This window comes from Microchirus variegatus (genome assembly GCF_963457635.1).
Source record: "Microchirus variegatus genome assembly, chromosome: 1".
NCBI lineage: Eukaryota > Metazoa > Chordata > Actinopteri > Pleuronectiformes > Soleidae > Microchirus > Microchirus variegatus.
Window position 1 is genome coordinate 28,434,822 of NC_139802.1, and position 15,779 is coordinate 28,450,600.

Here is a 15,779-nt window from a genome sequence, read left to right on the forward strand (position 1 = left end):
GTCCCACTGTACACTACATCATAACATTCAGGATTTGTACCATGGTGTGGTTTCATGTAGGCCAATTCAAGTGAACACTATTATTAAAAAAATACAAAAGGACAATTTTTGGCAAGGTTCATGACCAGATCACCACCAGAATCCAATAATTTCTTCCTTGAGCCATAACTGAACTCATCCATTTCAACCTTTTTGCTGCTCACAAAAAAAGCACACGGCCTAAACTCTTTGGCGGAGGTAATTAATATTTTGGTGAGCATCTCTTAACATTTTTGAACTTACAAAGTGCAGCTGTCCCAGCAGTGTAAGAATGGGATTTTGGTTAGAAAAGCATTATATGATAGTGAGTGTAAGCGAATGGCTAAAAGTAACGATTATTTTCATAATTGACTGTATAAATCTGTCAATTATTTTCTCGATTAATCGTTTGGTCCATAAAATGTCAGAAAATGTTGATCAGTGTTTGCCAAACCTGGAAATGACGATGTTCTCAAATGTCTTGTTTTGTTCACAAACCAAAATGATTCAGTTTTACTGATTTGTGTTGTAAACAAAGAAAATATTCACATGACTGTGAAATGTAGGCTTGTTCTAGCCACTTAACCAATACTTTAGAAATGTAGGGACATGTGAGCTGCTGTTTTACTAGTTTGTGTCACTTGTGTTAATCCCAACAAAGGATTTCAAGCACTAAAGTCGCCAAAAAAATAACACTTTGGTGTGTGTGAGTGATTGTTTTACAAAGGAAGATCCCAGCCTTAATTAGGCACAGAATTTATCAGGCGTGCCTTTTTTAAAATTGCATTTCTTCTTGTATCTTTGCCATGTTTGTCAGTACTCATCACGTTTGAAAAAAAAAACTGAACTATCCCTTTAACACAACCATCCAACATGAGTTTTATTACACAATGGCGTTAATGATGCTTTCTTATGGCGTATATCTGTATTCAAAACAGCCTGGTATTTCAGAAACAAATAATTCAAGTCAAGTTTACTATTTCTTCCAGCAGCAAAACACACTTTCAACAGAACAGACCCTTGTCCATGTATGATTGATAATGCTCTTTGTGTTGCGTAAAGCATGTTGCTAATGCACAGTTCACTGAGGTTTTAGTTTAGTTCCATCAATCCACAAAACACCAAGTGTCTATTCAGTTTACTCTCAAAGCTACAGTATGTATGTTTGTTTTTAAACGTTATCATCCTGTCTCTGCTTGGTCTTTATAATGAGAATTGATGTAATAGTATTTGTATGCTGTGAGCATTATTATCAGACCTGACTGAGGGAGCATTTAGGACAAGAAACATTTATCCCATTATGCTTCATAATTTCTTTTCACAAAGACCAGACTGAGGCAGAATAACATCTACAACAACAAAAATAAGCTTTAAATAAACATGTATTGAACGACAAGTACCTTTGCCTTTGCAGCAAGAAGAGTCGGAACAAGGATAGAGTTTGTATACGTGAGTTTTCTTGGGGGTCACCCAAAATGTGCAGATTTGGGGATTGGGTAAATTGGACACTTTTTTATTGACTGTAGGTGAGTGTGAGAGTGAATGGTTGTTTGTCTCTTTGTGGCCCTGTGATGGACCAGCGACCTGTCCAGGGTTTACCCCGCCTTTGCCCGATGTCAGCTGGGATTGGCACCAGTGACCCTCATGTGGAGGATGCAGCGGCAGAAGTGAGATGTACTGGCAGATTAGTACCCAAAAGCACGACAGATACAGAAGTCAATTCAAAGGAGTGTTCAGATTACTTGATCAAAAAACAGACAGGGGTCAAAAATACCAGGGAGTCGGTCCAACAAGGGAAACAAATCCAAACAAACGGCAGGCAGGAATACAGAGGTCAGAATACAAAACGAGAAAATGTAGGAGTGGTTGGCAAAAACACAAGACAATCTGGCATAGGTAAGGTGATAGTGAGCTACTATATATACACAAGGCAACTGAGCTGCAGGTGAGAAGAAGGGATGTGGAACAACAGGTAAATGGGTATGAGCCGATTGCATTCTGAAATTACAGAAGAGTTGTTTTTAGAGTTAAAAATAATCAGATGCTCTGTAGCTTCCTTGTAGATTCAGCTGCATCTGTGCACATACCTGTCACTCTGCTCTGCATGAAAGTGAGCTGAGTGTCCGCGTGTGCACCCACCACTGACACTGATCTGTGGAAAACTTTGGCTGCATACCTCATTTTGTCATTTCGGGTTAAGAGAAAAAAAATACTCCGGGAAATAGTGTTTTGCACCTTTTGCAGTGAATTACGAGCACCGCCACAGCTGAAATGTCACATGGTTCATTAATATTTGAGATGGAATGTAACATTGCAAGTTGGTGCTCTGCTTGCAGCTGACTGTGGTGTGGAGTGAATGTTACCACCTTCCTTGCACATGCATGTGCACATACTGTATGTATTAATTACACAGTATATTTGTAATACAGTCTCAGTGAAGTCGGTTTTTACCAAACTATCCCTTTAATTCCACAGTTGAACCTTTGTTGATATTAAAAGCAGGTTCATGAATGAACACTTCCTGACATTTGGAGCACGCAGCTTAGCCTTATATGGTAATGTCGGGGCATTAATTATGTTCATTTGCTCCCCTCGTGCATGCACACTCAAATGTTTATAGGCTGCATTCATCATATTTATGTCATTTACACATTTTCTTGAAGTTAGAAGTTGTTTGCTGCTCTGGTGCAGCATGTTCCTTCAAACCCAGTCCAAAAAATTTAAGAAGGCTTTTAACATTTTTACGATCGGAAGTGAGGTGAGGGCAATTTCAGTCGGTGTTCACTTTCGAGGTGCCAGTTAAATCAGTTTGTTTATACAATGTGAAATGCTTATACGTTGAGAATTAATGCAGCAGAGATGCTGGTTCTGCTTAAACAAATGTTCAAATATCAATCAGAAACAAACAAAAGCAAATAAAGGAAGTCATTTGGTGGTGATAGAATGTGGAGGCCTCTATATAAAAATGTCATTTCTACCTGGTATTAACATGCATTGTGCTAATTTAATGGTCTGCTTCCATGGATTTGGTTATAATCCGAGCTTTGTGGGGGTCTGCACAATTAATGTTATTGGCTGAGATAAATAAATATATAATAGCCTGATGGGTGCACTCAGAGAGAGAGAGAGACACTTACACACACAGGATGGCAGTGCGTCACTCATTTTCGATCAATAGATTTCATAATAATTTTATGAGAAATTATAAGAAAATGTTTCAAGTAGCTGCTTCTTCTTTCAAATGTGTTCATGTGGATTTTAGTTTGGCTCTTGTGTTGTGAAAGAAGAGAGGAGAGGTTAAACAGGAAGTGATCAGAACCATGGACAGCGCTTGGTCAAAGTGCTGAAAAGTAAGCAAAGGTAGCTGGTTAACCCTAGAACACTACTGCTCAAATTCAAAACACCATCACTAATGCCGGGTGATTTTTACTTGAGATAATAAATATACCCAATAAAAAGTACTTGTCATCGAAATATATCAAAACCTGACAATACATGACAAATTTGAGTAGTGTTCTTTTATTTTAAACTGTGTCATGTCTAACAAAATGAAAGAAAAGCATCACGAGGGGACCATATAAAAATGCTCCAAAATTACTGGAAAATTAGTAATTTGGGAACAAAAAATTTCACCCGGCAATGGTGTTCTAGGGTTAAACAGAAAGTGATCAGAACCATGGACAGCGCTTGGTCAAAGTGTTGAAAAGTAAGGAAAGGAGCTGGTTAATGTTGCCGTGGTGCTGAAATGACCACTGGAAAAAATGTCACACTGGACATCAGCTCCTAGTGGTTAAGGTGTTATGCTCAGCAGGATGGTGGATTTGCAAATGCTCGCACAGACTGGTCATGTGAGAATCTTGGCACTATATTTTTACATTCAGGTTCGCCGGCTGTCCTTTTGTATCCGGTTTAAAACCAAAATACTCCCAAAAAGGGGATTTTGTGTTCTTTTATAATTGCCGGTTAATGGTGTGAGGTTATTGCTTATAGTCCCGCCCCCACCCCACAAATACCTCTGCAATCCTCGGTTGTTTCGCTGATGGTTGGCAATTCTAGTGTCCACATTGAGTTTCAATTGCTATCCAATCACAATCTTCCCCTGCTTATGTCATCCTGTGGACTCCTCTTTGCTTTTTTCGAAAACGGGAAGAAGTCATCAAGCTGAAAACCTGTGAACGCTGAGGAGAGTGTACAGTTTTGTCACTACTTTCTACTACTTAATGCTTCTCAGGTGTATATACATCTGTAAATCACTGAGAGTGCATTTTAATGTCAGGTGTAAAGGGGCCCTGTGTGTTTTAAGTAATTGTGGTAATTACAGGGTTCTGTTGCAGGTTGGTTCTCACAAACTAGCTTCCTGTGTCACACTGGTGAGACTTAAGCAGCTTCTTAATCCCTTTGCATTCCCACCCTTATCCAGAGGAACACGCTCGGATCCAGACAGCTCCTCTAGCTCATCTTGTCTGATGATACTTGAGAGTCAGAAGATTTGAAGGACAACAGGAAGTTCCGAGGATATTTATTTTGGCCCCTGTTTAGGGATAGTGATGTATCCCTAAACAAGAGCCGGAAGAAAAATAAGAATTTGCTGTAAAACCGTTAAAAATATCTGCCGTGAGCGTGATCTCTTCTGTTTGTCATCTTCTCTCAGTGCGATGTGATGATTCTTAAACTATAAGTGCAGCGCAGTTGCTGAGGTTGAAATGGGTCTTCTGGGAGCTGTAATTATTGGAATATCAATTTAGAGTGTACTGGAAAAATGAAGGAGGCTTTTAAATGGACAACGGAGAGATTTCTAATGGCTTTGAGTGGGCAGGAATGAGAAGAAGACTTGGAGTGTGTGTATGTGCGATGTCTCTCCTCCAGTTTATTAATATTTAAATGTGCATGTACCTCCTTTTTGTGCCCTGTCTCCTCTGCTTTTATACATGTTTCTGGTGTGGTATCCTCATTTATCATCAGCACCCACGCACTGTCGACTGGGTGTCTAATGATACATCCCAACACACACGCAGGACACAAGGACTTGCATAAATTCCTTCCATTTGGACAGCCTCACCATGTTGTTATCCCTGACCTAAACTATAACAATGCCTAACCCTATCCTATAAACTACAATTCAAACCACAATTTCGATCGTAGTCTAAGCTTAACGGAGTTCCTCGTTTTGGTTTCCATGAGGTCAGTATTTGTGCCAGAGAAGATCCTAAAGGGGTCACAAATTCAAGTACGCACTCGTGGGATGGTGAGGCTCAGGTGGAGGGTTTAAGAAAATGCAAGATAGATGGACACAAGGAGGAAAATAAGAATGAAATGTGAGTGTATAAGTGTGTGGGGGACAGTGAGTATAACACATAAGACAGAGTGAGAGAACAGGAAATGAGAAAATAAGAGAAAATCATAGGAAGGTTGTTTCTCAAAAGATTGATAACTGCATTTCTTTATTATAGCAGAGTACATTCTTCCTTTTTCACTTTTCTTTTTATACTGTGTTTATATTTTTCGGCTTTTTTTCCCCCCTCTTCCCTCTGTCTCACTGCCACTGCTAATGCATTTTAGGAGCCGGAGTGGGAGCTTGTGCGCGTCAGCCGTCAATGTAATAACACATGATCGATGCGGGAAAAGAGATTCCTGCCACAATAAGCAGGACAGTCACAGTGCAGAAAAGATTCATGGTGTCATTTTTTACCCGATGCTGCTGGGAAAACATAAAGAAGAAAAGAAAAGAGGGCTGCCTTTATTTGACTTTGCTTACTTGCTGCCTAATGTCCTTTGTTCTCTCGTGTCTTCACCAATTTCTTTAACTGTTTCTCATAATTGCTGGAGGTTTTTTTCTCTCTCCTACATCTTTAAATAAAACCATTGTGCTGCTCTCGTTGCTAAGTCAAGTGATGCAGAAATATTAGTCCTGATTAGCTCTTGTTAAAAAATGTTATGGCACCACTAATAAACTAGAGACATGTGAAGGTCATTAGCTTTTTAATTGATCACATTTATCAGTTGTAAATTGAGAGAACGCTGAGAGTAATGATAGCTATCATTTCTCTTTTCATCTTCATTGTATCTTTTACTCTTTTTTTTTTAATCAGTCTTGTAGGTCAGAGATTCACAGTCAGGGGGGGACTTTGTGTGGAAATAATTAAAGGTGCATTATGTAACAAATCAAAAGCAACTGGTCATAAAATCCTCAACAACAGTACAGCCAAAATATTTGCATTAAAAAAATATATTTTGCAGACTGCAAATCATGATTATGTTTTGAAATCATGTTTTGGCATGTGGCGCCACCTACCGCCGTCTACCAATCATTGTAGTCAGTAGAGTCTCAGCTGCCAAGCAACCACGGGTTGCCAGTTACTTCAGAAAACAAAACCTAAAAGACCTCGGTATTTTGAATTTGAATGTAGTTACTGTTTTTGGCCACATTCTTACATATGGCACCTTTAAAATAGAAAAATTAATGAAATCTATATCTCAAAATAGAGCTGAATACAATTAATCGTTTTCAAATTGGAATCAAGTTGGAATCATGTTTTATTTTGAATGATCCTTTTCTATAACATTTACATAACAATTCATATTTCGATGGTGTTGCTCCAACTTGTTTTAAATCTACAGCACTTATATTGAACTGAAGATTGACTTCTGAATGATATATTATCTCGAAGAAAATATCGACATGGTTTCAAATTGTTAGCCCACAGGAATACTTTAGATTTGTGAGGTTATTCATTTGTTTACTTGTACTGGCCTACAAATGTAGAAAACACTATAAAGAACAACAGATAACAGCATATACAAACTAAAATGGCCAATAATCGCACAATTAATAGTATAATAATTTAAAATTAATTTAATTCAATTGACAAAAAATAAATATAAAGTTGAAGAAAGATGTGGTTTCAATGTGTGTATTTCTGTCTTTAGCATTTCAAAGCAGAGAATAACAAATCAATCAATCAATCAATCAATCTTTATTTATATAGCCCACAGTTTACAAAAAACAACATTCTATGTAATTAACAATATTTTATCATAATTTAAAGTAGCTTAATGGTTAGTAACACAGTTTATAGTGTGATAAACTCGGAACAAACTCCTTTTACTAACTTTTCAGTAAAATAGCCATAGAAACATCTAGAGCTAACAATAATGGATAAATAATGAATAGCTAAATGCAATTTGTAGAAAATTGGACACAACAATGAATATATGAGACTTGTAAAGTCTCTTTCAAGGTAACCAAGGCGCTTCACACAACACAAAAGAAAACATACAAAGGACAGAAAATAATAGTTGGAATTGAAAATATAAAATTGTGTTTCAAATGTCCTTGTAGTGTATAAATAGTGTATCACTGTATAACAAGTCCAGACTGTTCTTACTCCCTGCACTAGCACTGGTACAATATATATGGAAATGATATATATAGGTTTATAGGTTTCCACAGTTTTTGTTTCAGGTGAACATTTTATCAACATTTGCCAAACTCTACAGTCATGTATGCTGCCAGCTCTGCCTGGAACCAGCTGCAATTTGATATTCACTTGTAAAACTTCCACTTTTTTTTTTTTTTTTGTGAATTTGAATCAGTTTTCTTGCAGCGACTACTGCTGATGTTTTTTGCAGCTCTTTCACAGGCTGCTGTGGAAAGCCTGTAGCGCTTTCCACGCTGAAGTGCCTGCTGCCATTTAATCCTGATAAAGAACAACCTCATGTGGATTAACTGTTATCTATACATTTAACACAGAGCAGGTTTCACGTCTCCTTAATCTATCTGCTGTGATGTTGTTTAGACCAGGGATTCTCTCACCTTTTTATGGCCAGAAGGAGCTTTTCCGAGCGATCGCTTCATAATCCTAAAACATATACTCACATATTTGTATTCTAAAACTTTTCTACCTAAATAATTCAGACCAGTTTTATTCACTTGAGCATGCAATTGCTTTAATTGAAATGCTATTTACATATTTTAAAACACTGGAACTTCAGCACATTTGGACTAATTTTGAGAACATTTCTCCTCCATGGAAACCATTGTTAATTGGCACCTGCCGATTCTACCTGTCTAAGTGCACTTAATCCATAAGATTGACACAGTATTTATGACCTTTTTCATTTATTTGATATTTAATTTTAGTTCAAACTTTAAGTGCACTGCTGACAAAACACAGATTGGAGAGACAGATGTTGTTCAATAAATGTGTAATTATGAAGCTTTATATTTTATTATCATGTATATCAACCATCGGCTGCACTGATTTTCAAAGATTAATGTCATTCTGAGTAAAACTCACTCAACCTCTGTGAATATTATTGAACTTTGATTACCAAGTTACCAGTTTCAGTCTTAATCTCAGTAATTGTTTTAACTTGGGAAAATGTAGCATCCCTGGCTGAATAATGGTCTGGCTCCTTTACTGAGGTTGTTGTGGAAATTCTTCTGGTCGACAAGGTTTTATTTTCTTTGCAAGGAAAATCTCCATAGGAGTGATCCTAGTTGGAGAAAGGCCCAGAGCAGACGAGCCCTCTAAATTTATACCTGAGCAACTCCCCTTTGGCATTCCTCCAATAGACAAAGAGCCTGCCTTTCCAGACGGTGTTTTCACACCTCTTTGTCTACTGTAGGTATCGGGGAACCGACTCCCTGCGAATGTTGTAGGAAGGTGCAAGTTCAGGCTAGACATCCTATTGCACAATATACAATACTAAATACTCAAAAATACCTGGTATTCTGTGTTAGGAAAAGGGTGATGGGCGGCTGTAGCTCTGAGACAGAGAAATTGAATTTGCCATTACAAGGTTCAGAATGCTTTATTGAAAATTTAATTCGCTCCAAACATGCTTTAAAGTTATCCTGAACACACTGTAAGAGCTGGTGAAAAGACAAAAACTAAACTCTTCAGCCCTTTTAATGCTATTTCGGACAGCCTCTACTGGGGTGCTAAATGGGCAATATGTCCATGTTATATTTTCGTAAACAACACTTTAATATGGGAATATTGAAATAAAAATTGTAAAACAAAACTGTTTCTTGATTAATTCTGCATATAAACCAACTGTGATAACTTCATTTTATATGTTTCCTTGTAAAAGAGTTAACTGTGCAAGTAACAAACACGTAGGATTATGCTAAGTAATTATGAATTGATGCTTCTAGCATAACATTCACATGAAACTCTATAAAGTACTAACTGAGATTAAAATCTCAAAACACACATAATACCAAATAAAACATACAGATCTTGTGCCCTTGTCAGCCAGGTGCTAAAACAAACCACAGAAAGTGGTTGAGACGCCGTTTGCAGCCTTAATTGGCATTACGTTTTTTTTCGTTTTTTCTCCTACTATTTTACCCTTTCAAAATAAAAACATCACTTTTGAGCAGATAACCTACCACAATAAAAGTAAGACATAATGTAAGTAATTTACAGTACTTCTAACAGAAGTACAGAACAGTTTTCCAGAGCACACTAACCTTCAGTTTGACAGACTTTACCTGTACAATAAACTGCCTCTGCACCATCTGTACAAATGGCCACACAGTTTCCCAAGCTCAGTCTCCCTTCAGTCAGGAAAGCTTCCAGAAAATGTAATATTCCCTCATATGTTGTCCTGTTTGATAAGGCATCATTTTTGGACCCTGTGAGATCCCTGAACCTAACTTTGAGAATCTCTGCTTTGGACCACTGAAGACCATTATAGTTGAGTTCAATGTAGAATGTTTGGAAATATTTGTTCTAACCATCTTGATGATTGTGTGTATTTCAGACGGGGAAATCACCTGTGGAGGATTTGTTCTCAGACCTGTGTGATGGGCGACGTCTGCTGGAGTTGCTGGAGGGGCTGACAGGACATGCACTGGTATAAATGCACACACACATCAGAAGAAAGTTTGCACCATGGCTCCACGTTGTTTTCGGTTTGGACATCTTGTATTTCTGTTGCGTGGCATGTAATTATAGATATCCGCGTGGAAGACGGTCAGGAAGATCAGATTCTGATTGGATATGCTTACAAATCCAATATGATCTGCAGATATGGGCTGCAGTCTAAACAAGGCCTTAGGAGTCCAGGAGGAGAAGGACTAGCTTTAAGAGCCCGGAAACTCTCCAAAGCAGAAATGCCAGACCACTATTAACCCCAGTCTTATCTCTCCTCATATGAAGCCTTTATAACCAAAGAACAAGCTCTATCTGAAAGTAAAACTGGAGAGCTGCCTTTAGTTGGAGACTTCTTTTTATGACTACTCATCTGCAAGCCAAGTGGCGTTTTACCACCTGTGTTTGCTGTTGCATTGGAAAAGTGGAATACTGTGACTTCATAACTGTTACACAAGAAGTCATGTACAAGATATCCTGAATAAAGGGTGAACAAACTAATGTGATTGCAGCATATTTACAGAATATGCAGGGCCAAGCATTTCCAACCTGTCCTCACATGCAAAAATGGGGGGGAAAAAACAGTAGCCAGAAGAGAGTCTGGACAACAACACATAGAGAATGAATGTGAAGTCACATCAGTGCTTGTTTTCTGTGTATATTGTAAGGCTGAATGTTATATACTGGACATTTAAAGAAGCTGATGATCCTAGCACTATTTTACATCTTTATCGTTTGTGTTGTAAGTTTCTGCTTTAAAATGTGAATGTGGAAACATGGATAGACTCAAGATGTCGGCCCCTTTAAAGCAAGACCCTTGCCCGAAGTACATTTAAAAGGGTTATTCCAAGCTACAAAAAACAAGTCATATTTATTAAAAAGTAATTATAAATACGAATATACTTTGCTAAATGTCACACGCTGACTGGACCTTGAAATCGAATGTTTTAGTTTTTTTCAGTTTTGCCCTTTTGATTGATCCTGGCAAATCTTGTACACAGTTGCCTTCTGTCTTACATGATGTGAGCACACTTCATTAATCTTATCTTATCCTTCAAAATAAAAAATAATCACATTACTCAACCAGGAGAATAGGGAAAAGCCACCTGTCAAGATTTCAAACTTAAATGAGACCATGCAGATAATATACAGGAAAATAGCTGCAAAAAGCAGCTTGCTGACACATTCTCACACATATATATATACATCTATATATGTATGTTTATATATATATATATTTATATACATCTCAACACATCCCAGTGTTTTATTTTACCCTCCAGCTCAGCATCCTCCACCTTGTTTGTTGCACTCTGTTCCTCTGTCTTCTCTTTTCCTTCAGATTTTTTATCTCTTTTTTTTTTTTTAAATCTCCCTCAGTCTTTCTCTTCATCTCTCCATGACCTTTCCTCCATCCATGTCCATTCCTCTCTGCAATTCTACCTCAAGGAGAGGCATCATCCTCTTTGTTTTTTGTTAGATTCAGTTGCCTTATTGCACACACTCTCTCTCACACACACACACACACACACACACACACACACACACACACACACACACACACACACACACACACACACACACACACACACACACAGACAGAGAGTTTTATTTTATTGTATTGTGTCCGTTTACAGCGGTAATGGATGCCTCTGAGCAAAGTCGGTTTATGCCACAACAGGTCTTTTCTCTCTTGCTCTCTTTGTGCGTGTGTGTGTGTGTGTGTGTGTGTGTGTGTGTGTGCATGTGTGTTCAGGTGAGGTTGGAGAGAGGATTCACTCGAGTTCACTCACTCAACAATGTCAACCGTGCTCTGCAGATCCTTCAGAAGAACAATGTGAGTATGCACACAGCCTCTGACACAAACATTGCCCTTACATTCTCATCAGTGGTGATTGCACGTCAAATATGTACGATGTTGTATTTGCATTTCAATACTAAACCTGCACACGATTAGAATGAGACACTAGTTTGTTCAGAAACAACTGTTTATAACATTATTCGTCTGAGGTGATTTTTGTATTCCAGTAGCAGCCTCCGCATTAAAAATGACTTGAAGCTCAGCTTCAACTGTTCTCTATGGGACGGCATAGAACAGCGGTGAGCTCGGCCGTGATTGGACAAATGCGGCGAAAGTGTCGCTTCCACGGAAGCTCAGATTCAATGACATTGGATGGGGAAGTGGGCGGGTGTGGATGCTGGGCCTCTGCATGACGATTGGAGGCGGAACCAGTTTTTGATTGACATCGTTGCAGAAACGTACACAGCAGTGGAGCCTTTTCCGCCTCCGTCCTGAGTGGATTTTGCAAGAGAAAAGTGTCAACAAATAGTCATTGTGGGTTATTTGCTCAGTGATATATCCCATTTTCATTTGTACATATACACTGCAAATAAAAACACTATTATAGCATTTCAGTATTACATAATTATTTTTTTATTATTAAAATTAGCTGCCCCTGTTTCAAAGACCAGCAACCACTTCTGATTCTCATGCATGTATGTAAGTACATGATTAAAGTCAGCAAACCTTGAGGAAATTAAGTTTAACACGAGTTTAACCTCCCACAGGTTGAACTCGTGAATATTGGAGCAGGAGACATCGTTGATGGGAATCACAAACTGATTCTTGGGCTTATCTGGAGCATCATTCTCCACTGGCAGGTGTGTATATATGTGTGTGTGTGTGTGTGTGTGTGTGTGTGTGTGTGTGTGTGTGTGTGTGTGTGTGTGTGTGTGTGTGTGTGTGTGTGTGTGTGTGTGTGTGTGTGTGTCAGCTTGCTGCTCTCTACAACTATTTTTTTTATTATTTCATATTTCCAAAGTTAGATTTGACTTGTTAACCTTAGACTCATCAATTAGACTACAATAACAATACAGCGAATTGAGTTGAAAAATGACTGCACTCTTGCTTTTGAGAAGATCAGTTACAAGGCATGTTTTTAAGAGTGTAGTTCATTGATTCTGTGTTTGGTGTGGGAGAGTTAGTGGTTTACAAGCTTAAGTTTCCAGTCAAAAAAAAACGGGCTTTTACCAGCAAGACAAAGCAGTGATTTTGGACTCTGCATCTGCAAACCTTGCATTCCTTTTCATACTTTAACCTGTGCACCATAGAGTGCTGGGTTAGTCCGGTGGAGAAGAAAAAAAAAAGCATCAAGTGGCCACATTAGTGTGAGTGCAAACACAGCACTGCAACTTTCCTTTAATACTTTTCTTTTCATTATGTCTCTACGTCTCCTGGGACCCCCCGCCCCCAACAGCCTTGCTGCCTTTCATCTCTCGGCCTAAACCTTCACTACTGGCCACTCCTGCCCCATAAAACTGTATTTAAAGTTATTCATGAACGAGTCCTTGTTTAAACTCTGTAATGTAAAGCCAGTGATTTCAACAGCATACATAACAAATACATTTTAGTATTGTACGCCGCATTTCAAGTTCAATTGAGACTCATGTCTCAATAATATTAGTTTTGTCATTGACTTAATGACACGATTAATAGAAAAGCTCAGTTCAATAATGAGGTTCTTGTGTTGGCTTAATAAGTGTGGGTTAAAAGTGTGTGTGTGTGTGTGTGAGGGTGCAGATACAGCACACTTTGTCAGAGCTCCCCTCCAATTAATGTGGAAATGCATGCGGTGACCTACTCCTAAATGAGTCACTTTTTTTTTCACCTGGCATGCCTCATTCAATAATAAGTGCATGCATGCAGGTGTGTGTGTGTGTGTGTGTGTGTGTGTGTGTGTGTGTGTGTGTGTGTGTGTGTGTGTGTGTGAGTGAGTCATCTTGCTGGGAATTCACCTCTTTTTCTTCAGTTCAGTCCAACACTGCGTGTGTTGATTTGTTGACTAGTTTTAAAGTTCTGAACTTTGCCAACACTGGTTATACTGCTTGACTGCATGTGTGTGTTTGGGTACTTCTACTTTTGGACCCATTGCTGGCATCAACAGTGACCTTGTCAGGACCAGTAGTCCTCATGGGGACAAACATCTCATCCTAATGAGGCAGAACCTTTTTTTTTTGTTTATTGTTGTTAGGTTAAGGTTTGGGGTGATGCTTTGGTAAGGCTGTCCAAATGAATGGAAGTCAATGAGAGTCCTCAAAAGGATAGCTGCATGAACCTGTTTGTGTGTGGAGGCTGGATCGTTGGCAGTTGTGAGTGACAGTTTTAGAGCAGTTGTTCAGGGCTCGGAGGGGAAGACAGCGAGAGAGCTGTTATACTTTTCACTGCCCAACTGTGCATTATTTATGCACATCTTACTCTCACCTTTCTATCCACCACACTTGCACCCGCACACACACACGCATACACTGGTTTGCGCAGCTTTTTAATTTAAGGACACTGGACAGAGTTCCATTCATTTGAATAGCCTAAACAAAGTGTTGTCTCTAACCCTAACCAAATTCAAATCTAAGGCCTAAACATAACCACATTCTAAGAAAAAGGTTCTGCCTCATTAGGACCAGCTTTTGGTCTCATTGACAAGTCAGTGTTTATGCCACTAAAGGTCCTAAGGACATTACAAAAGAAGAACACAGCTGCTCAGTCTTTAAATGTGCCACAAATAAATATGTATTGTATTATAAGTTACATTCAAACCTTAAAGGGCTGATTCACCCATTTTTTCCCCACTTGGTTAAATGAGTTAGATTAAAGGTGCATTATGTAATAAATCATAAGCAACTGGCCATAAAATCTTCCTAATATGTCACAGAGACTCAGGAATAATGTTCATATAACAAACTGAACTCACCAACAACAACATAACAGCCAAAATAGTTGCCTTAAGTTGCCTTAAGTTGCCTTTTTGCGGACCGCAAATCATATTTATGTTTTGAAATCATGTTTTGTCATGTGGCGCCACCTACCGCCGTCTACCAATCATTGCAGTCAGTAGAGTCTCAGCTGCCGAACAACCACCGGTTGCCAGTTACGTCTGAGCTACAATGCTGGAGAAAGCGAAACCTAAAAGACCTCAGTATTTTGAATTTGTGTTTTTGGCCACACTCTTACATATGGTGTCTTTAAATTTGACACTTTCTTATTAATTATTTTTTATTTTATTGAAAAATAACTTGTATCTCAGATCCAGTGTCCGATGATCAAATACCATATTTATGTCTAGAAATTAGTAAGAAACTGTATTTTAAGATTTGAAGGTCTGATGAAGAATGCAGCCTCTGTGGGCCACAAGGAAGCTGGAGATCATCTGAGTGCATATAATATCTTTATTTCTAAATTTGTAAATATTTAAATTTTTATTATGTAAATATTCGCTTCCTTGTGTGTGTGCAGGTAAAGGATGTGATGAAGGATGTGATGGCGGGCCTACAGCAGACCAACAGTGAGAAGATACTGCTGAGTTGGGTTCGTCAGAACACACGCCAGTATCCTCAGGTATTTGTTTCTCTCCTATTTTGTTCAGTCTTAGTCGCCGTCTCTGTTGTTCAAAGATTGTCAAGAAGTTATGGTTTTGGTGGTGATTCACATCTGGGAGTCATGCCATGAGATGATTATCATTTTATAGCAAGAGTGTAAAATTATAAGACGTGACACTTGGTCCTAAATAATATTTTTTTACAGGGGAAAAGATCTTATTAATTTGAAATGTCAGTGGTAGGGATGTTTATTGTGTTTGCTAATGTTTGATTTTATTTAGTTTATTTGGGTGTTGAATTGTTTTCTAGTATATTAAAGCCATTAGTTAAACAGCAAAGAACACTCACACCAGAGCAAATGTTACCTTTTAAATTATTATGCTTTTAGTCAAATCACCTTCAGTTTTCACTGCACCTCAGCTGCAAAAGTATATATATATTTTTTATTTTGTTTATTTGCTGAATTTTATACAGATTGACTGTACTTTATAATGTACTTTATACCGA

At 38.3% G+C, this 15,779-nt stretch overlaps 1 protein-coding gene across 6 annotated transcripts in view; it reads left to right on the forward strand.

Annotated features, from left to right (window-relative positions):
- The window catches only part of dmd (dystrophin), a 304,958-nt gene that overhangs the window by 116,272 nt on the left and 172,907 nt on the right, over positions 1-15,779 (forward strand). For all 6 annotated transcript variants that reach the window (XM_083892996.1, XM_083892990.1, XM_083892991.1 and 3 more), the window contains exons 3-6: positions 9,790-9,882; positions 11,656-11,736; positions 12,468-12,560; positions 15,190-15,291. In XM_083892996.1, the coding sequence (XP_083749122.1) occupies positions 9,790-9,882; positions 11,656-11,736; positions 12,468-12,560; positions 15,190-15,291 (369 nt within the window). The remainder of the gene's footprint in view (positions 1-9,789; positions 9,883-11,655; positions 11,737-12,467; positions 12,561-15,189; positions 15,292-15,779) is intronic.